Source organism: Lemur catta, chromosome 5 (assembly GCF_020740605.2).
Source record: "Lemur catta isolate mLemCat1 chromosome 5, mLemCat1.pri, whole genome shotgun sequence".
Classification (NCBI taxonomy): Eukaryota; Metazoa; Chordata; class Mammalia; order Primates; family Lemuridae; genus Lemur; species Lemur catta.
Window position 1 is genome coordinate 90,794,093 of NC_059132.1, and position 23,641 is coordinate 90,817,733.

At 32.1% G+C, this 23,641-nt stretch overlaps 1 protein-coding gene across 1 annotated transcript in view; it reads right to left on the reverse strand.

Moving 5' to 3' along the window:
* Positions 1-18,331: 18,331 nt before the first annotated feature.
* PCDH10 (protocadherin 10) overlaps positions 18,332-23,641 on the reverse strand; it is a 39,375-nt gene continuing 34,065 nt past the window's right edge. Inside the window, exon 5 of the mRNA XM_045552279.1 lies at positions 18,332-18,952. Within this exon, the coding sequence (XP_045408235.1) occupies positions 18,933-18,952 (20 nt within the window). The 3' untranslated portion in view covers positions 18,332-18,932. The remainder of the gene's footprint in view (positions 18,953-23,641) is intronic.

Sequence of the window (23,641 nt, forward strand, 5' to 3'; positions counted from 1 at the left end):
TAAGCAATATTTTCCTGAAAAAAAGAAACATATATGTTAAAAACAGGTTTTTAAGGTGTTTTAACATTCTTATAATTATGGTCATTTTGGATTCTCTTCTAAAGTCAAATACTGATAAATGACTTGTATTATCTTCATGTAGATTTAACAATCCATCTCCTCTTAAATATTATTCTCTTAAAAAGTCTTCAAATAGGAAATGCAAAAACACTGACATCATTAAGTCCATGATAAATGATCTGATTAACTTTAACTTTTGGAAGATAAATCATTGATGGTGATGAGTACCAAGAAATATGTTTTTAGGATCTTACTAAAAGTTAAAATTTACAGAGGAACATGCAGAGTCCTCCAACAGCCTCATGAGCTTGGTAGTTGCCCCCTCTAGTATCAATGACCTAGTAAGTGATTTAGCCAGGATTTGAACCCACATACATGGATTCCAAAGTCATGTCACCATTTTTATTATTTCTCATGTGTCAGACATGCAATTCTTTTATAACGGTTTGCTTTTCTTAAGGTGAGGTCTCCACAGGATTGTCTCTTACTTTGGAGCGATATGCAAATTTGAGCTCTGTTTGCAAACTTTGGGAAAAGGAAGTATAGAACCTGTAGCACTTTGTGATAATTCTTCTCAGTTATTCTATAATCCATCTAAACATATATAACATACTACAAATGAAAATAATAATCATTAAATCTTATTACATGTTATAAAATTTATATAAAATTTTATGTCCATAGAATGTGTCAGTAATACAATGAGGAAAGTTAAAGTATTAGTCACAAATTACAAAATAGAAAAGTAAGACACAGTTTGGTTAGTTGATTTTGCAAAAGTCACACAGATTTAATAGTATTAGAATATGGATCTTAACCTGGACCATCTACTTCCATATCCTGGGTTTGATGTATGTTTAAAATTTACTGCCCCTGTGTATTTCAGTTACAATTCTGTTACTAGTTTGCCACACAACTTTAAGTCATACTCAGGGCCTAATTTTCCTCTTCTACAAAATATGTGGAATGGTAAATCAACATTTCCCAAAGTATGTGCCTCATAACTCATTTTGGGCTGCTAACTTTATAGAAAAATATTTCCATGGTCAGTGGTTAGGAATACTAGGCTAAAAAACGTTAAACAACATTTTTTTTTGTAGTCAAAGGACTCCTGAAAGACTATTAACATGCTAAGGAATTGTAAATCTTTTAGAAATTTATACAGCATGCAACATCCATTTGAAAATGAAAATTCTTCCTACTTCCACTCCCCAGCCCCAATCTAGTGAAACTAAACATTTAGGGAACATACATAAGGAAATTTTAGACAAGAAGATCTCTGAATCTCGTTTTATTCCAACATACTCTACTGTATTTTATGCTATACTAGTCTATTTGTTTCCAATATTGTTACCATGAATTCTTACCTCGTTTTACACACACACACATAAACACACACACACAGATACTCAATATAGTGTGAGATATACTGTCATACTTTGGAGATGTAGGAAAAAGCATACAACCTACAACTTAAACCTTAAATTTTTTTTTATTATTTCTATTATTTGCACCATCAACTCTGTTTAAATAGCACAGCTATGTGGTTTAAATGTAGTAGGGATTTATGTATCTAAAACAGTTTCTTTCTACAATTCTATGTAAAAGATATCTATTTTGGACCTTTCTAATGAAGCATTATTTGATGAATTGCTTTGTTTTATCTTTTTCCTCATTCTATTTCAGGGAATTAACAGCAGGTGTCCGTAGGTCAGATGTCACCTGCCCGATCCAGCACTCACCAGCCTTGTAAGTAAGAAATAAGAAAGTTTACACGCCTCTCATAGTTCTGTCATCTGTAAATGGGTTAAAAATATTATTTGTTTTAATGTAAGTGTTGTGATGATGAGGACACTATTTGTCACAGATGGGACACTCAATGAATATTAGTTTTCACTATAACTTTAAAACTATTTTAGTTTTGATTTTAAAATGTGTCCTATATGCTTATTCATTTGTACTGCAGTTTAAAGTTTTACAAAACTCATATTAAAGATTTTTATTACCTTTACTGAGAAAATATGACTGTATGACCTGCCAGTATAACCTAGAAGCTACAATTCCCCATCACTAATAACTGGAACCATTTGAATAGATCATTAAGAGTATTGTAGGGCTTTTCCTTTGTTTATTTTACTCTTTTATTGCTACCCAGAACTTCCACGGAATAGAGAACTCCACATCAATTTATGGATGAGTATGCCCCCAGATCATAAAAGATTCCCCCTATAAAATGGAGATTGTTTAGTTTAACATCATCCCAATTAAAATTCAATTCATGACCCTAATTTAGGTACAATGACTGATTTGAGTCTCTGAACCAACTGTGAAATCTTTGCCAAAGTTACATGATTTTAAGTAGTGAATCATTTTAAGTAGAGGAGAATCCAGTTTGGAATAACTTTAGAGTCATCATGTCATATGTTATACATTGTCTATATATTTCCTAAAGTATCAGTTAATGAAGTGGTACTAACCACATCTATTCCTTTTTTTTTTTTTTTGTTTCTTTTCTTTGAGACAGAGTCTCACTTTGTTGCCCGGGCTAGAGTGAGTGCTGTGGCGTCAGCCTAGCTCACAGCAACCTCAAACTCCTGGGCTCAAGCGATCCTTCTGCCTCAGCCTCCCGAGTAGCTGTGACTACAGGCATGTGCCACCATGCCTGGCTAATTTTTTCTATATATATTTTAGTTGGCCAGATAATTTCTTTCTATTTTTAGTAGAGACGAGGTCTCGCTCTTGCTCAGGCTGGTCTCGAACTCCTGACCTCGAGCGATCCTCCCGCCTTGGCCTCCCAGAGTGCTAGGATTACAGGTGTGAGCCACCGCGCCCGGCCCTATTCTTAAGTTATATGTTTGAAACCTTTGAATTTTTTTCAAATTTATTGCAATTATTTCAGGAAAAAAAGCATTTTAGTAGATTGGTATTTCAAAAAAAAACTACAGTGTCAGAGCTAATTAATAATTAAAATGTTTTCCTCAATTAATACTTGAGTTATCAACATTTCCTTTCATACATTCTTTGCAGAATAATAAGTAGTAAGCTTTTCAAAGTGCCCAACACGGTAGAATTTGCTAGCCTACATTGAATAAGAGGCATTGTATTCATCATCTACCTGTTTGAATCACCAATTCTGTTTGAATAAGCATTAGTTTCAAATTGTATATTTTATTCAAAAATCTTCACCTTCCTCTTGTACTGATTTCAATTGTACTTAATATCTGTACATTCTAGAAACACCAGAATTGAGGGGATTTTTGTATTAAATTTTAAAACATAGTTCTCTTTACTAACTAACTCAGATAAGGAGGATATTCCATTCTTTTGTTTGGATTATAATTTCTGGAGAAGTGTATCCTTTAAATAGAAAGAGAATAGATTCTCTATGCATGGTATATGCAAAGGAACAATTCTAAGGTGTATTTTAATTAAATCAAAGCAGTCAGGATAATTGTGGAATATTAAAACTTAGCAGTACATATTCTTTCAATATAAAGTTAGGTTCATTAGTACCTGTTTTTAAATAAGCATAGTATTGATTTCAAGTTTTGAACATACAAAAACCCACTGTGTTCCTTTTGTCTTTCTGCTGGTGATAAGAATGTGGGTGCTTTAAATACTCTTGATGTGCCTGTCACGGGCACCACCAGCTCCCCTCCTGTGCAGAAGAGGCCCTCCTCTGTCACTGGGATCTATATGGAGGTGAAGAGTGCTATGTAGGTTTCCTATGGACTTCCTAAAATGTAAGCTCCTCATCTAGGCTGCCACCTCTAGACTGAAAGATTTGGTGGATGATTCCATCATCAGATCACACTGTGTTTGACCATTTGGGACCAGGTGTCATCTTTGGGGAAGAGAGTTAAAGCTTTCATCAGAGAGTATTTCTCTTGTTTCACTTAACATCTACTCACCTTTTGGTAGTGAAGGAACAAAAAAATACAAACTGTTAAGGCTCTCCCCAGGCAGAGTTTTTATGCTACCCAAGGCAATCTCTACAGTTATAAAGATCCTTCAATAATCTGTCAAAAACTGACATCACTGTGTAAAGAGCTGTTCATTTCTATATCTCATTTTGGATTGATGTACATGCACTTTCATATCCTTCAGTTCAACATAACGTTTGGCCTTTCATGTTCTCAGTTTAAGCTACAGGGAATTCAAAGCTATTTCAAAGCATAATTATACCAATCTGCATATAAAAGGCTCTATGTCCTACAGAGGGTTGGATGGAAAAGCAAACTCTTTCAAAGAAGAAAATTAGAAGTAATTCCCACAACAAAAATTCACTAAAGTTAATACATTTTTCATCTGATGAGAGCAGGGTTTTTTTTTTTTTTTTTTTGGTGAAGCCAATAGATTAATCCAGAAAATGGTGGAGAGTTTTTTGTGTGTGTGTGAGATAAAGGGAAGAGTAAAAGAGAAGTGAAAATTGAAGAGGAAAGTGAAGAGTAAAGAAGCAGTGCATGTACGTTACACATATTGTTTTTGAAAGTGGCCATATTACACCAGAAAAATCTGTAACAGACAATAGGATTCATACCTACATATCGTATTAGTTATTTGTTGCTGTTTAGCAATATACTCCAAAACATAGCAGCTTAAAACCACCATTTATCATCTCACAATCTATGGGGTTTAGAAATTTTAGTGCAGCTTAGCTGGGTGCGTCTGGCTAAAGTCTCTCATGAGGTTGGAGTCAAGCTGTTGGCAGGGGCAGCAGTCTCATCTGAAGCTCAACTTGAAAGTCAGCTTCCAAGCTCACTCATGTGGTTGTTGACAGGCCTCAGTCATATGCTGCATGGGTCTCCCCACGTAGCTGCCTCCACAATGTCTCTGCAAGCAATCCAAAAAAGAATGACAGCATGTATACGAAGGTCCCCCAAATGCAAACAATAGCCTTTTGAAATCTCACTTTTCCCACACTGATTTCTTAAAGGTGCTTTACTATATCTCACCTACATTCAGGGGAAAGGTATTACTCAAGGTTGTGAATACCAGAAGGGGAAGGTCATTATGGGCCATCACAGAGGCTGTCAATACTAGGTATACACATTGGTGTTAAATTGCTTTTGGTACTTTTTTATATTACAAAAGACTTTGCAAAATGCAAGTCTTGTACATGTGATTTTAAACTCAAAGTAATGCTACTACACAAATTCTGAAGTTTTAATTTTTTCCAATATATTGCTCTCCAAATATAATCTTGCTAGTTTGAGAAAGTTTCATACCTTGAAATTGATGAGTACAGTTACTTAAATTTTTAAAGTAACAGTTTTTATCTTTTTTTAACATGGAAAAATTGAGGTAAAGAAAAAAAACCACCCACAAATATAATTGTGTAAATTCTGGAGCTAATAAAGTACTTAGCACAGAAGTTATGTAGCATATGGTTATCCTAGTCCCAAACAGTAAAATGTGTCTGTATGTGCCAGCTCTTAATTACCAGCTCATTAACACTCAGGTGTCAATTGCTAGTGGCAAAGGCAATACCCAAATGGCCTAGTTTCTGTCATGCACAGTATAATTAAATTGACCTCAAGTACTGAAGCTTGCTAGTTGCCTGATGCCATTTGGACACTAATTTCAGGCACTATTCAAAGTAGAGTAATATGGTGAATAAACCAATGTAAGGAGAGAAAAGCTATATTGGGTTTTAAATTTTATTTTCATATGTAATTATAACTTTAAAGACAATTAAATAAATAAACACTATTCTAATCTATAATAAATATAACAATATATATTACACATTTGATTTTAACATTATCTAAAATTTCTTTAGATTTCAAGGTAAGGTTACCAAAAAAGTGAAAAATAAATTATTAGAATAATGGCATATGGCAAAATAAATTGCATATCATATTTTTTTATTTTATGTATTGATATGTAATGAAATAAATATTTATATTTTACATTTTAATTATTAATTCCTAAATGTTATCCAATTTCAGACATTATCAGCTTAAGTTCAGACAAATTTGCCTTGTGTCAAGCCTGACCAAGACCTAAATTCTTCAAGTGTACACAGAGATTTTTGGTCCTCTCACACTAGGCGTATTGCTCACTCTTAAGGAATAAAGCCTAAAATTAAGGCCTCACTATCTGGCATCAGTAGGAAGGCCTTGAATAACCTAACATCAAGTTCCCCTTACACTATTTTTCTATATAGCTCTAGCAACTAACAATAATAAAAATATACTAGCAAGAATCCTAAATTCAAACTCTAATAAGGTAAGATCAGATTTCCTCATGACATTCCCTGTTATATGACTTTACTCATTATGTTTGAACCTCCCATTGAAGATAGAGGAAAGGTAAATTAATAGCCTTATCTTCTTTCAACCTAAACTTCTCTAAACTGAAAATAAAAATCAGAAAAGAAACATCTACAAGGACAAATAAAAGACAAATAATCGAGAAGACAACTATGATACTGTAGAAGTTTGGATATAGATAAATAAATTGTAATTGACATATTAGTTTTGAAACTATTTAACCCTTAGCTAGAAGTTAAGAGTATGACGAAGAAACCTTATTTATCTCACAGAAAATTCCAAAGGCTCAGGAATTGATAGCATGAATTAGCTCTGAAGTAGGTAGGGGTGAATATAAAACTAAAAGGAAGGATCAAAAATGTTACTAAGAAGCAGTTAGACCTCCCAGATGTCCTCATCAACTGTGCACATGTAGGTGATCCACTATTTCCTCTGGTTATAAGACAGGAGATTTATTATTCTAGACCTAAGGAGGTTGAAACAGAGAGTGCTTAGGTTAGAAGACAGTTTAATGAGCAATCATCAAACCAAGAAGAGTTTGGATTTTGAGTCTCCTAGATTTCTTTCCACAATTAGTTTTCAGAATTCAAGCACCCAGGCTTATATTAATACTTCTAGGTAGAAGATCTGAAGATATTTCTCTTAGATATCTATCCTAAGAAGAAAAATATGCCTAAGCATATTGACCTTGGGAGTTCCCCAATTAAATGTCAACCAGATCACTCTGTAGACAAACATACTCAACAAACCCTCCACACAGAGTTTACCCTCAACATTTTAGAGCACCTGCATTCTTAATTATGAGCAGACAGCCAAGTACCACAAGATGTTTCAAAAAATAACCATAATTCCAGGAAAAAGACACTATTCAGGAAAAATAAAATGTCAAACTATTATCAGTATATTCAGATGAATAAGAGACAGTACTGTTTACATTAAGAGTTCAAAATACTTTAAAAGAGGAATATTCAGAAAACAAAAAGAATTAGAATTAAAATAATCATAACAATAATAATACTAAAATAGAAAGCTCAGTAAAAGGTTGGAAGATAAGCATAATGAAATCTCCCAGAAAGTTGATCAATAAATATGGAATATATGGAAGAAAAAGTGAAGAAAATTGGCAGATCAGTAGAGGAGGTTCAACCTGCACATAATAAGGGATCCAGAAAGATAAGAAACATAAGGTAAGAAATGATGAAAGTGATAATTCAAGAAAATTCCCCAAAAATAAAAGACTTAGATTCAAAGATTGAAAGAACTAAGTACCTGCAACATCGGTGAAAATGGATCCACATCAACTCTCATAATATTATGACGTTTCAGAACTTAATAACAAAAAGACCCTCTCATAAATTTACAAAGAAGTTAGGGGAAACTATGTTCGTGAAAAGTTTATTTATGAACTTACTTTAGAAGACAGTATGGAACCTGTTTCAAAGAATCTAAGCTTAAGTTCAGACAAATTTGCCTTGTGTCAAGCCTGAACAAGACCTAAATTCTTCAAGTGTACACAGAGATTTTTGGTCCTCTCACACTAGGCGTATTGCTCACTCTTAAGGAATAAAGCCTAAAATTAAGGCCTCACTATCTGGCATCAGTAGGAAGGCCTTGAATAACCTAACGTCAAGTTCCCTTACACTGCTTTAGAAGATAAGGTCTCCTAACCAGACAATTCTCTTTATCAAGGGACCAGGTGCAGGTTTTGCTTATCCTGAGTAGTGGGTTTCAGTTCCCTGCTAACAGACAGATTTACTCAAACAAGCCAGTCACATCATTCTGCTGGAACAAGGGGGCAACTCTTGCTCTTGATGCTACAAAGCTTGCCTACCACAGTCCCTGGTTCTTTGCTGTTTCTTGTACGACCTCCTTGTGTCCCTGTTCAGAGTGCAGTGTCCTTCTCCCTCAGGCTGTGAGAGGATGTGATGAATACATTGCTGTCTAGCCATCTGTCCAGCATCCAGTGTTCCATGTTCTCCATCCTCATAACCCTGATAGGAATCCCTCCCTCACCAATAAGGTGAATAGGAGGCAAGTAAAATAGCTGTTTACAGGATGATCCAAACTAACCAACCACACCTGGTTTAGCTTTGATTCACTGCTTTTGGAGAACTAAATGGTTTCATGGTATGGGGAAGACTGCGCAGGACCAAATCACTAATTGCTCAGATAAGATCCTCCTGGCCAAACAGTTCTCCTTATCAAGGGAATCAGGCACAGTTCCTTCTTATCTCCAAGTAGTGGGGTTTCAGTTCCAGCCCAGCCCCACGGAGTTACTCAAACAAGTCAATCACATCCTCTAGTGGAATGTTGCTCTCTCTGTCCCTGAGTGAAACCTCAGTGTGGCTTTGTGTGTTCTGTGATGTGACTAAAAAATTACTGTCATTGTCATCTGCCTGTTCAGTATTAGGTGTGTGTGTTCTAGATCCCCATAACCCAAGGGTGGGGATCCCTCCCTCATCAATGGGATGAATAGTGGGTGATTAAAATTACTCTTTACCTAACTCCCTATTTGTCTTTCAGTATTTGACTAAATTAGTTGAAGTTGATATAACGTGGGTGAATTTATTAGGTGGGATGATGAGGATTGTGTAAAGTCAGGTTACTCAGATTTATTCCTGGTGAAGGAGATTTCTCTGGGAGATGTAGTCATATTTGTTTGATTCTAGTTTTGCTTACTCATTACCAGTATAGCATGTTGTTAAGAGGGATAAAAATGAATACATTAAAACATTTCATTTTAATATAAATCCATGGAAGACATTTACAACTGTCTTTAGTTTCTCAGGCTACATTTAATAGTGCCTTGTATGTGAGAATCATCCTTACAGGTGAACAGGTGGTCTAAGAAGCATGGAAATTTTAAAATATAAAGTGAGGTCAGATACTATAACTTATTTGTATATTTTTAAATATAGTTACTCCTAGGATTTAGAGTTAAAGTTAGACACAGAGATTGGAAACGTAGCTTGGCATAGGTTGAGAATTCAGAGTGAAGAGAAAGGGTTAAGGTACATGTTAGGTCTATGGTTAGGTTCCTCCATGAGTTGGCATATATTTGTCTTATCTTCTTCATAGGTGGGATTAGGACCAGAATATTTTCAAAGCCCTGTTCTTCGCTAAAATTGTATTGTTGGTGGAACATACTTAAAAAAAAACTTAGAAAATCAGGTTAATCACTAGTAGAGGTTAGATTATACTTGGTGAATACAGGTTCACCAACACAAAGGTGTTAGGGCTTTTTCAAATATATTTGCTGAAAACATTAGTTAAACTCTGATGGAAGGGACAGATAAAGAAGTGTTGCTTACAGTTATGTCTTTTATTTATTTGTATTAACATTTCTTCATCTTCGTTATATATTGTCATATGTGTGTCACAAATAAAGCCAAAAGGTTTGACTTAATCTGTGTACTGTTTAAGTTGGGCAAGCTTGCTTTTAGCATATACCCAAGGCAAAGTTACACAGAAAAAAAAAAAAGGCAAAGTTACACAGAAAAAAAAAAAAAACAACCTTAAAACTATTTGTAATTTACATTATATATACAGAATTATTTCCAAAAATAAAAAATTAATTTAGATATAATTTAAATAGTAATGATAACCATCAATTATTATACAGAGAATAAAGCAGAATGCAGCACACATACTACCGTTTGATATTATTAAAAAATCTAAAATTCTCTGGAATTGTTTAAATATAATACAGTTTAGGCCTAATTTGGGTAGCAAGCATAGTTAAATGATGAAGAAAAAATTAGAAAGCCTCTCTACAGATAAGATTACCTTCCTGCACAAATGTTTCCTTTTCTTTTACATTGTCTTATTTAAAGGTAACATGAACCACTGTAGCAAACTAAAAACCCCCATCATCATAATTTTTTTTTCCCTCATCAGCCATCTAATCAGTGAGGAAGTACATCTATTTGTCCGCTGAAATGTCTCAATTCTGTTCTTTCTGCTCCATTTTTACTAGTCCAGTCTTTAAGTCAATTGTGTTGATTTGCTGTCTCTCTAGAGGTTCACAGTAGTCTTTTCTTACCCCAATTTCCTTTTTAATGTTGTAAGTTACCTGGCTAAATATAAATCAGGTAATGCTTAGTTATTTGCAGCATTTATTTTCATATTTTATTATTATGATGATGTCTAATACTGGGATAGACTCTTCCATAGAGTATTAAAAATTGTTTCTCACAAGGACATACTACATCTTACTTTAAAACTCTGTGCTAACAAATCTAAACTTTAAAAATTACCTAATACACCCTTTTCACTCCACAGAACTGATTTGTAGTTGGAAACTTGCTTCCCACCTCAGCAGCAATGCCTTTAACCAGTAATCACAATGTTGTCATGGAATTTGTCATGGACCTTTATAAAAGCTCATGCTAGTGTCACATGTTCCTGCATGATGTAGGTGGTATTGCCAATTTTCCCCTGTTCTGGTTCCTAAAATTACAAGTACATTATCCTAGGATCCATGAGACATCTTTGAACTGAATAATATTTGCAAACACTGCCATATGAGGCTATGCATCTGTCAAAGAAACAATGGCATAAAATGAGCATCTATGGAGGCATCCAGAGAGGTAGTTTGATAGTACTCTATTTTTAAATAAAATTTAACATGTCTCTTCACTTATTTACTCTTTCCTAGGACATCCTGTATCACTTTATTTCATTCTTTATCAGGTTTTAACTCGAATTACCTATCATTTATTTTCATTATTTTCCTTGTTTTAACTTATATATGTTAAAATCTCTCTCTCTCTCTCTCTCTCTCTCTCACACACACACACATCATTCACTCTCTTTGTCTCTAATTCAACTTTCCTTGGTATATTTTATTATAACCATTGTGTTGTCTCTTTCTGGTCTTCGTAGCCCTGTCATAAATAAGGGTGGTTTTCACATGATGTCAAAAGAAATCATTCATTGATTGCATGGTGTTGAAAAGCCGAAGCCAGCTTGTTGATGATTAAATATCATTGCTTTCCAACCCTGGGGGTTGATCTTCTAAATACTAATTAATAAAGGGGCATGGAATGTAGGTGCTTTACCTACAATATGATTTTTTCTCTTCATGCATTCCTTCCTATGAGCCTTTTTAAATGCCTATTACCATTCCCAATTATAGAGACACACAAGCACACAGACACACACACACACAACTTTGAGACAAGACCAGACAAGTTTTAAATTGGCCATTCACTCTGTTATTAATTAGGAAGCACAACTAAGAATAAGAGAACTCTCACACTTTTGGAATGAAATTCAGAGTTTTAGGCTTATGCAATTCGTCATGCCAACATTTCTTTTCTTCCCTTTTTCATGATCAAGGGAACATTATTCACAATGATAAGAGGAAAGAGGGGATGGGGTTGTGTTCCAGATTTGATGGTTGCAATGTTAATTAAATGCTTTTACTCCCAAACAGATTGGTTGAGGAGTTGCCCAATGATTATCAACTGCTTTCAAAGAAAAATAAGCAAAACAAAATAAAAAATATCTTCACCCACACACTATTCTTATTAGAAGTTTTTACACAGATTAATAAATTCCCTTTAAAATATAAATTGTCCCTTAGAAACATTAATTAAGTTACAGATTAATATGAACTACTTTACCTGAACTGGAACTGGGAAATTTAAAACCTAGTTTTCATGACAAGGAAATAAAACTTTTAATTGATTCAAAAGAAAAGAGGGAATTTTAGAAATATTTTGAACATCCGAAGGACAGCTCTAGGGAACAGGGTCTGCCATCCTAAGTAATGACAACTTCAATAATCTACTATTACAACAATTTAAAAAATCCAATTCTCGGCCCAGTGCGGTGGCTCACGCCTGTAATCCTAGCACTCTGGGAGGCCAAGGCGGGAGGATTGCTTGAGGTCAGGAGTTCGAGACCAGCCTGAGGAAGAGTGAGACCCCGTCTCTACTAAAAATAGAAAGAAATTATATGGACAGCTAAAAAATATATATATAGAAAAATTAGCCGGGCATGGTGGTGCATCCCTGTAGTCCCAGCTACTCAGGAGGCTGAGGCAGAAGGATTGCTTAAGCCCAGGAGTTTGAGGTTGCTGTGAGCTAGGCTGACGCAACAGCACTCTAGCCCGGGCAACAGAGTGAGACTCTGTCTCAAAAAAAAAAAAAAAAAAAAAAATCCAATTCTATTGAGTGGACACTGAATAATGCCCAAATTCATTTTTGTAGAAGTCATATGCAAAAAAAGATATTTTCAAATATGCAGTATTTCCAACAAGCACTTATTTGTAAGGAAATACATATTTAGAAGGGTCATCAAGATCAGGTAAGTATGCCCTATTGCAAACATACATGTGTATTTTTCAATAATAGGGATAGAGAGCTATTTGCGAGTTGTAAAAGGGAGTTGAGGGAGATAACTGGAACTCAGCCAGATATGAATTTTATTTCCTGGACTCCATACCACTGATAAATGGAGAGGCAAAAGTGAACTAAAACAATGAGTGGATACCAAGGATGATCTTGAGGTTTTGAAATTAGCATGGTTTATGTACAACTATACAGCAGTCTGGAATTTTGAGAAAAGGATTTTTTCCATTTTTTAGACAGTATTCTATACTGTTCAGTAACTAGGAAGAGTAGTAAAATAATATTAATAACATATAACACTTACTGTGTGTTAGCATTGTGCTATGTTGTCAGTTCACCTAATTCTCACAAAAATCCTACAACTAAGCATACTCACTCATATTTTACAAAGGGTAAAGATTAAGATTCAGATGTGAAGTAACTTTTTGAAAATATCTCCCCCGATTTTCCACAGCTTTAAATAAATTTAAATTTGAAATAGAGATCGTATGGTGCAGTGCTTTTCAAGCAGTTTGGGAAGTGATTCACAGTAGGAAAGATATTTCACATTGTGACCTATTTCACACATGTATCTGAAAAAAGTTTCACAAAGAACTATTTGCTTTTACATGAATGATGTGTTTTGACACTTTTCTAAGCTACATTTTTTTTCTATTCTATTATTTTTGCTTTTATGTTACCATCTTTACATATTAAATTGATCTCATCACCCACTGATGGATTTTTTTTACCACAAATTTTGGTCACTTAATTATTTGATCATTTGATTGTATAATATTTTCCTATGATTTCTTTAGAAATTAGAATTTTCATCAAGGCTGATAGTACCATTCATTTGTATTTCCTTTCATTTTCAGATATCAATGTATGTCTGTAATCTAATAAAATTTAATTTTACCTCTAAAAATTTATAATGTCAGTTAAATAAAGAGTCCATGATATGATTCCCAGAAAGGGTGAAAGGATAGGAAGTAGAGATCTAAAGAGAAACCAAGGCAACTTGTAATTATAGCTGATAACATTTCAGTGAGGACTGTCATTCCCGTGTCATTTTATTCAGTTTTTTTTTTCCACCATAGAGTTTATTTATTAGACGTTCAAAGCAAGAGAGATACCTAGTCCTCTCCTTGGTCGCCCTATAAAATGAATGCTTGTCCAGATATGTGTAGTTTAAACTCAGGAAAATCAGTTACACACACAACACATGAGATTAAGAAGCACAACATTTCTTTTATACCTTGTAGCTGTTTTAGAACCTAAATTTTTATAGGATTAATCTAGGTTATTTTAACATTACAAAAATATCTATACCTTAATTCTGTTTTCTTCTTGGAAAATGATACCCACATGGATTGTTTCTTATGTTTCTATCAACTTTAAACATGAAACTATGTGCTTCTAAAATTCTAAATAAAATGTTTTCCTTTTATTGCTTGAAGGCACTCATATCTCATGTACAACCCCTATATTAATCTTTGTGGACCGTGGGTATTACTATAAATCAAAAAATGTTAAAAAGAAAACACAGCACCAGGTGGAAAAATGTATACTAAATGATTCATTGTGGGTATCATGAGAATCTCATGAAACTAAATGCTTACTTTTAAAACTATGAATATAGTGAAATCCTTTAAAACCTAGCATATGTTGCTTCAAATGAGACTCAGTTTTGAACAGATGTCCCGTTAGACCTGTTATATTAAGACTAAAATTACTAAATCAGCATTAGTTGTTTTTAAACTTAGAGCCTATATTTTGCCACTGATTTTTATTCAAAGCTCCCACAGGCGTCAGTGGAAGATCCATGCATGGAAAAATGGCATAATATGTATCCTAGTTTTATTTATTTCGTATGTATACAGCAGTATAAAATAATTTATTACATTTACACTCATTTTACTTATGTATTATTATAGCATTCACAGTAACAAACACTATAGTTAAGATTGAAACTCATCTTTTGTTATAATACCCTGTTTTCACTCACAGATAACTGTCTCAAAAATGTGTTTAGAGCTGAAATTCCCTGCTTATTTTCAGCTCAAGGATGTATGGATGTATTGGAAGTCTGAGTTCTATCATTCAGAAATTTTTGAGTCTCGTGAAAATTTAATATCTTTTGCACAATGAATACAATTTTTTATGCAACTCAAAAATATCTGGAGAGTAAAACTTCAAACTGAGCATGTGACAAATTTTCAAGAAATAAAAGCCATTTTTCTAATTTTACAAATACTTAAAAAATAACAGTGATTAGAAATACATGCATGCACACTAAAGGTATTAGAATTTTAGTCATATTATTGCCTGCAATACTCTGGCGGCACCCATCTACCAGCATTCTTACAGAATGCTATAATCTAAAACCTATGCCAAGTTTTGAAGGAAAAAAATACTCTACTGAACAGTTGCACAAATTACTGTATAAGGATTTTGTTTGACTTAGCAGAGGGCTATTACTTGAAGTACTAACAATATATAAAATAATTTTACTACTCCATGGTGTAAAAAATATGGAATTTTGTCATTTTCTGTTTTTCCTTGTTAAAAAGGAACATAAAAAGAATGTTAAGTGCAAAGCCTTTACCACTACAAAATTAGACTTGAAAAAGATAAAGAACCCAAGAAATTGTAATATGAAAAATATAAGATTTTCAGAAAAATCATCAAGTATACCAATGTTTTCAGTATTTTTGAGTTCCTTGGGTATTAATAGCACACATAGAAATATAAGGGGGAAAAACATGCAATGACAAATAACAGTGCTATTATCAGTCAATAACATAAATACCTTTCTTTATCCTGCTTAACTTTTGCCTTGTTCTGACTGAATAATAGTATTAAAGATTAACTGAACTCCAGTAAATAATTTTGGGAAGGTAAAATGTTATAATTAATTCACAGTTATTAAAGTTTATGTTGAAAATTTTGAGGATTTTTTTTTCCTCTTCTTATTGGAGAAGCAGGAGAGCTTCTACATTACAGAACATCTGACAGTAAATTACAACACAATTAAGAAATGAAATGGAATGAATAACTGAAATACTTAAATCTTCCACTATCGTTCTTAATTTGCAATGTTTGATAAAGGCATTGCATTTAATATCTTCATAAAATAAAATATACATATTTCCTTAATATTTCCCAAGAAAAGATGAGACACATATTATTGACATTATATCTGTAAAGTAATTCTGATGTAATATTTAAATATTTGATTTAAAATGATTTCACAAAATTATGTTCACAAGCTAAAAATTAGAATTCTACATGTGGATGAAATATTTCTAAAAATTGTCGTTTGACATACTTTTGAAACATTAAGACACTGTTTCCACAGGAAAATATTTTGACTTTTACTGCTCTAAAACTAACCATGTTAACAAGGAGTAAATGACATGATTATCCTTTTCTGAAATAATTTATTGGTGAAATACTGTCTAATAAGGTGGATATTATTTTTCTTTATTGTGTATAAAAATTATGGAAGATTAGATATTAAAATCACCAGATTAAATAGAAACCTATTCTAAAATTCCTTGACCTACTAATCTAATAAGTGCTTATATGGAAACCTTCATTATTGGTTGGTTGCGCTTTCCATTTTTTAGTCCCTCTCATTGGTAGACAACATTTTAACCAATTTACTAAAATTATATCCTTACTCTGTTGTAACTTCTAATTTAGTCTGAATTCAATATAATAAATTTGATTAATGATGTAATAATTTAGTATTTTATGTTTAAGTAATTTTATTTGTCCCACAAATTAAGTGACAATTTGTTTTTGTTTTTGTAGATTGATATAAGAACTAAAATGCACGTTAGTATTAGTTATTATGATATATAAAAAATAACTAATACACAAATATATGATGTAAAAAGTTGGTTGAAAGGATAGTATATACAATGGTATAAAGGGTTAAATAATTAAAGAAAATTTCTGTAAATCAAATGAATTAATATAAGTATTATATATGAAGTGAGTATAACCTTAATTTTAATGCATGCAACAAGGAAGATGGATGTGATTGTCCTCCATAATTATAAAATGATGCATGAAAGGTTTTAATTAAAGCAGAGTGATTCAACAAGAAAATCATTTTCTTGTTTAAAAAGCAATTAGAACAAACAGACTTTTTTCCAGTTAAATTATAAACATTTCCTTACTAAAATAGTCTATCATTCAAAATATTAATGTACTAATGCCAAAAGTTTGAGAAAATGTTACTGCTGCACTTAGTGAATGTATGTGCTTTTTGCATTACATATGATTGATCAGCTTAATATATTTTTAAAGGGTCCCCAAAAGATTGGAATATTACACACATTATTTTGATACATACGCTGATTGGGATGTGACATATTAATATCTACTTTGATAACAGTCAAATGAGTGATACCAAGATATCACTCTAAACATACACATCAAGGACCTATGAATTTATGTATGTATTTTAATGCTAAATATAAGGAAAAATATTCCATTTAAATTACATAAAATTAGAGGAAGAAGATTTGTTGTGTTAAGTTTTAGTGTATTCTTTAATACCATAGCACAGCTCAAACTATCATTGAATGTAAGATCAGTTAAAAACTAAAGGAAGTATTTCAAAATAGGTCTGTAATTTGGACATTTCAGTATAACATTGGATACTTTTTAAAGGGGAAGTGTGAAAATTCTGGTTTTGCTTGGAAGATCATCTCACTTTCTCTGATTTTTTCCTCTCTTAATTGGGTTTCAACAAGCAATAAACACCAGTACAAAAAAATATGTAAAAGAAAGAAAAATGCATGTTACTAAATTTAATAATTAACCTTGTTTGTTGACATAAAAGTAAAAGGCAAGCTTAACTTTTCAAGGCTGATTCATGAAGAATTTTCTCATTATTAAAACACTGACTACATGTAAGCTATAAAATTTTCACGCATAAGATAATACTGAAACAATAATGTACCATGTTTCTACCTCCAAATTTATTTGTTTTAAATTTAGAGATCCTGTATATTTTATAGTTACTTTTTACCAGTTCAGATGGTTTATATATCTCTATATATTCATATAGAGTTATAAATAGATTTTGTAATCATGTATAATTAAGAGTCACAAAACTATGTAAAACTACGTAAAATAAAATTCTGTGTGAGTTATATGACTAAGGACTTCTTAAAATAGTAATCTTCAATTACATATTTTACACCACAAAATGTACAGACACCCAGTTTTTTTTTCTAACAACAAATACAGGTGAATTTATAGATTCTGTATAAAAGCTTTTAGTGATTCTAAATTCAAAGCCATAGAAATAGAATCAGAATCATGTCGATTATTAGATATTTTGATAGTACATATTAAGTGCTCCATCTGATAACATCGACAGCTACATCTTTGGCATTGAAAATTCAGTATGAGTTCTTGACAAAATTTTGTAGCTTAGAGCATTATTTTCTTTTAAACAAGGAAAAACAGGGTTAAATAAGATATGAAAACTGGGAGGAAACTATTGATGATTTTTTTTTCTTAGTAAGTTTATCTTTGGGACCCTGAATTACCTGTTACTTTATTGTATGATGTGGACTGTATGAATCCATTTAAAAACCAACTGAGTTGTACTACATTTTAGGAAAATTATATAATATAATATATATTTTATATTTATTTAGAAGCTTTGAAATAGTACAGTAAACACTTTGCAACACGTTGTATAAACTACAGAATGTCTTTGATATTTTGTGGGTCTTCAGAATACAACATTTTTATAACCCACAGGTGAAAAGAACATAATCACAATTTCTCTTGTAAAGTTGGAATAGCTTGGGGAACACTTGATCACACAAAAATAATATAAAACAGTCAAGTTTAAAACAGTGATATTGCATTTATAATGCACAAATTTCCTTTATCTTTATGACTGGCTTCTTGTGGTGAATATAAACATCTAAAGGGCTCAGTGACATTTGGAGAGAGAAAGATATATAGTGCTGTAAACAGGCACACACTGATCGGAGAGGCAAAGTCAGTTGCCTCTAAAGTTTCTACAGTTCTGCACATTTCAACTCATTTCTCAGGCCTGCTGAGAGCAATTAGGTCCTATAATTGGCCACGATGACTCCGCCGGAAATCTAACACTCAGTTACATACAACTAACTGAATGGCCAAGATAATGAAGTTGAAAAGTTGATGCTTTTGTTGGTCGACTTTGTGCAAATCATGCTGCTTCAGGTAAGTCCTGTAGAATTGACTAGCATATCCTTTTCCGTGCTGTGAAAAAGAAAAAAAAATACTCTAAGAAAAGGAGGTTTACTTTTGGAGTTTAGAATTGCACATTATTGTAAAAGAAATAAATGCAAGTGAAAACTAGTTGTGCCCTCATACCAGACCTATATAGTGTGAAAATATTTTAGCATTAGTAGTCACAGTCATTCTGTTGTTTGGTTTTCTGAAAATGGCAATTTTTACATTCTTATAAAATTAGTTTTGAATGAGAAATGTTTATTTTATATACCAGCTACCAAAGATGTGGAGATAGCTCTTTAAAATTATCTACAAAACAATCCCTACTTCACTATTTATGCACTATCAGAATATAGAAAAAAAGTGTCACTCCTACATTTCTAGAACAAGTCTTCAGAAAATCTATGAATAACTTGTTATACATTTAATTTAATCAACTCTAACTTATATATATTAAATCAATATATATTAGAGAAAACTGTACCAGAAAGTGTTTATGTAGTTAAACAATTTAAAGATGACTTCTATTTTGTAGGTTTATTTTATTTCATTTGTAAAATTATATAAAACCAAGTCTTTTATGGCCTATAATTTTTAAAAAGTAAATTTATCCCCTAAAAGGAATCTATTTTTTCATAAAGAAGTTAATAAAGGCAAAGGGGGAAAGGTACTATCAAATTCGGTCCAGTCTTATAAAACATTGAATTATGAAGCAGAATGACCAGATTCAATTGTTCAGATTTCATATTAAGTATTTTGTTTATTTATAGTGATAAAGACTATTTCTTCCACTCTGTCCATAATCTTTGTAATATCTGACCATGAGCACAATGAGAACAGAAATTATATCATCTAGATCAGTACCTGGCACATAATAAGTAGTTCAATTTAGATAAAAAATCACATATATGTATATCTCATTAAATATTAAGAACTACATTAAATAGAATAACTGAATTGTTTTAATCTGGTGAATAGTTGCTGTTTTCTTTTTTTAAACAAATGTAAGAATATGTTGATCATTTCAATCCTTCTCTTCTGGTATTTCCATTCATTTCAAGTAGATAATCTAGTTATCTATTTTTTCCTAATTTGTTTCCCTACTTCTCTCATTTATTTTTCCTCAAAAACTCAATTTCTGACCAATGAAACATTTCTTCACTGGTTCACTACTTAGCAGGCACATCAGTTAAAACTGTAACAGTCAGGTACCATCACTGAGAGAAACTAAAGTGTAACTGAATATTTACATGTATTGTGTAGTAACCAATATTGAAAGTAATCAAAACATATTTTGTTGTATAATGTCATATGATATCAATAATTATAAATTTGGCCTTCTCTTCCCGGTTCTTCCTGGAGTTGGGAAAAGCTGGGTTGAGAGGGCAAAAAAAAAAAAAAAAGAAAAGAAAAAGAAAAATATAAATCATATTTTTATTTCCTTTACAATTACAATATAGGACCACATGGTAGCTATCACAACTTACCTGGTCATATGCTACAGGGGATGTTCTATAAGCAGATAGAAACTTTGCTTTTTTAATAGAGTTAAATCCTGTTTTTCTATGTCCTTGAATTCAAATTTCCTGTTTCATGATAAACTTTAGTATAAATAATTCAAATATGTTTTGTTTATATTAATCTGAATCGAAAATTATTCAGTAAATTAGAATAGTGCAACTATAAACATTCAAATATGTAAAATAAATCAGAACAAATAGTTACAGTCACCAAATAACTTCTCACCCAAACTGGACACTTTGGTGAGTGAAAGGGAGCACTATTATTAATTACACAGTATCTTGTGCTTTCCTGGAAAACACAGGAAATATGATTATCTACAAATACTACTACTTTTTTCAAAATAAATTGGAGATACTACTTACAGGTTGAAGCTTTTTATTTTAATAGAATAAATCAGAAAATGCTGATTTATAGGAAACATTCTTTTTTTAGTTCAAGGACAAAAGAAACTCAGGTGTGACCTATACTCAACCTATAAACTAATTTATTATAAATGTGAAAAAAAACCAAATATATTAAAAGGCCATATCTTAGTATAAATTCAGAAATTAGTCAATTTAGCATGTCTAAATCATTTCCATTTAAGTTAAAAATTACTTAAATAAAGGCTGTTAGCATGGATCTTATGTTTGTTTGATTTAGTTAGGATACAAAAAGAAATTATATTATTAAAATGGTTCACAATTATAAGAACACAGAAATTTAGCACACATTGTCCTATCTAAAATATAAACATAAACTTAAGACATATTCTAATTGTTGCTTAGAGTTACATGTGAATTGTTTTTATTTAAAGTCCACCTATCCTAGTAGTTGTCTGAATAATATAATCACCATTTTAAAAATGTACTTCCTCCTACCTATCTTAATTCAGGCATGCAAATCTGAATAGGACAAATATAAGAACTGAGGTTGAAGGTCAGAACAAATTAGATTGGGAGTGAAGATTTCCTCCATTTCAGAAGCTAATCTCACAGTCGTCCCTCAGTATCTGAAAGGGTGAATTGGTTCCAGGACTACCCCGCAGACATCCAAATCTGAGGATGATCATGTCCCTTATATTAAATGGTCCATAGTATTTGTATATAACCTATGCACATAGTTCTGTGTACTTTGAGTCATCTCTAGATTATTTATAATATTTAACAAAAAGCGTACACATCACATTATTGCTGTGAATTCAACATGGGGCTTGGCATGTGGCAAATTCAAGTTATGTTTCATGGAACTTTGTGGAATTTTTTTTTTTTTTCTGACTATTTGGTTGAATCTAAGGATATGCAGGGCCAACTGTACTGCAGAACTGGAAATACTATTACTAAATTTATAGTCATATCCAATTTATTTCAAAACTTTTAGGAGGTAAGTTTAAATATTGAACAATCTTTATTCTTTTAGGGTTGCATGGGTTAATGTTGTACAAGTAGCAAACAAATACTATCCATCCCTTTCCCCCCAAAATAATCAATGTAATTACATTTTTGAGTCATTGCCAGAATTATTCCACAGTGTCAAGTAGTATGGCCATTCATTTGCTGATACATTTCAGGCTAGAGAGAATAGGTCAAATACATAGATTCTATGCTTTCTGATGTATTTGACATATGTTTTGGAATTATCAAAGCATAGTTGGAGAATTTTGTTTTTTTCTTTTCATTTTGCACATGCTTTTTTTTCTAGTTATGCATCAGCTTATGTAGGGAATTGGTCACTTGATAGGGATGAAGTTTTTCTTTTCAATCAAATCAAAAGTAATAGGAAAGGGACTGTGTGTTCCTTCTTAATTCTATTCATTTACTGCATTTATTCTTCATAATGAGTCACACAATGTTAGATTTAAGACACATTATGTCTCAACTATAGATGAAAAAGTACTCTTAATGTAAGAGAAATTCTCAGATATCCACCTTCTTATAATTTAACACATATAATATTTAATGAAAGTTCCATGGTGTATATTTTTCTTTATATTGTGGAATCTTGTTGCTTTTTTATAATTTGCAAAGTATAATATCAAACTGTTGGAAAAATTAAACATTTAAACAGATTAAAAATTTAAGATATTAAACTGATTAATGACTTTAGAAAAATGACTGTGACATGTATGTTGCAAAAATAAATGTAAAATTATCAGTTGCCTGGTAAAAAATAATTTTATATATACTACATTAGAATGACAATTTAATAACTTGAATATTCCCATTGCCATACTTGCATAGCAGGAAACAAAATATCCTTTATACTTTATGACACTATAAATCTCAGAAGCAATAAATTAAGCTTGTGAAATAATCTAATAATCTATTTCTGCAACTGAAAGAGACAGCCTTCGAAAATCTTAGATGATTGAGACTCTCAACTACAGTGAAAAATTTCCAGAAGCTGAGATCAGTAACCTACTCCGGAGCTCATTCAAATGTTTAATGAGCTTCACTGTCAGGATACTTCTTTATGTATAAAGTGAATCTAGCATGCAAGAATTTGAACCCCTTACCCCCTGTGGAAGTCAGAAACACTTGATCTCTGTTCTCTGTGTAAAAGCACATCATAAACCTAGTTTAAAAGTAATCTTACATTAGAAATTTGTCCAGCTGAATAATTTGTTCTTTCAACTTTCCTCTGTCTTATTCTTGAACTACTTTTGAGGATTCCCTTTAACATCTTTTTAAAGAATTTTTTTTTTTTTTGTTTAACCCTATATCCGGTAATCAGCACAGTAGTGGTAACTATTAAAAGAGGGTACCAGGAGTTTGAGATCAGCCTGAGCAATGATTACAGCTTAGAAAGACCTCATCTCCACAAAAATATTTTTAAAAATCTAGTTGGGCCTAGTGGTTCATGCCTGTAGTCCTAGCTACTCGAGAGGGAGGTTGAAGCCAAAGGATCTCTTGAGCCCAGAAGTCAAGTTTACAATGAGCTATGATCATGCTACTGCACTCTGGCCTGACTGTCAGAGTGAGACCTCTCTCTCTAAAAAAAAAAAAAAAAAAAAAAAAGGTAACTACTTGGTGATTTGTTTTCCATTTGAACATTGAATTTGCTTTTATTTCACAAAAAACAATTACAAATAGATTTTAAATTAATATATTTAGAAATATATTTAATGGAAAAAAAACCTGATTGCATATTGTGGTTACTTATGGATTATAAAAAGACTGAAAAGTCTCCTGTTAGGATAAGGTATTTTCTTTG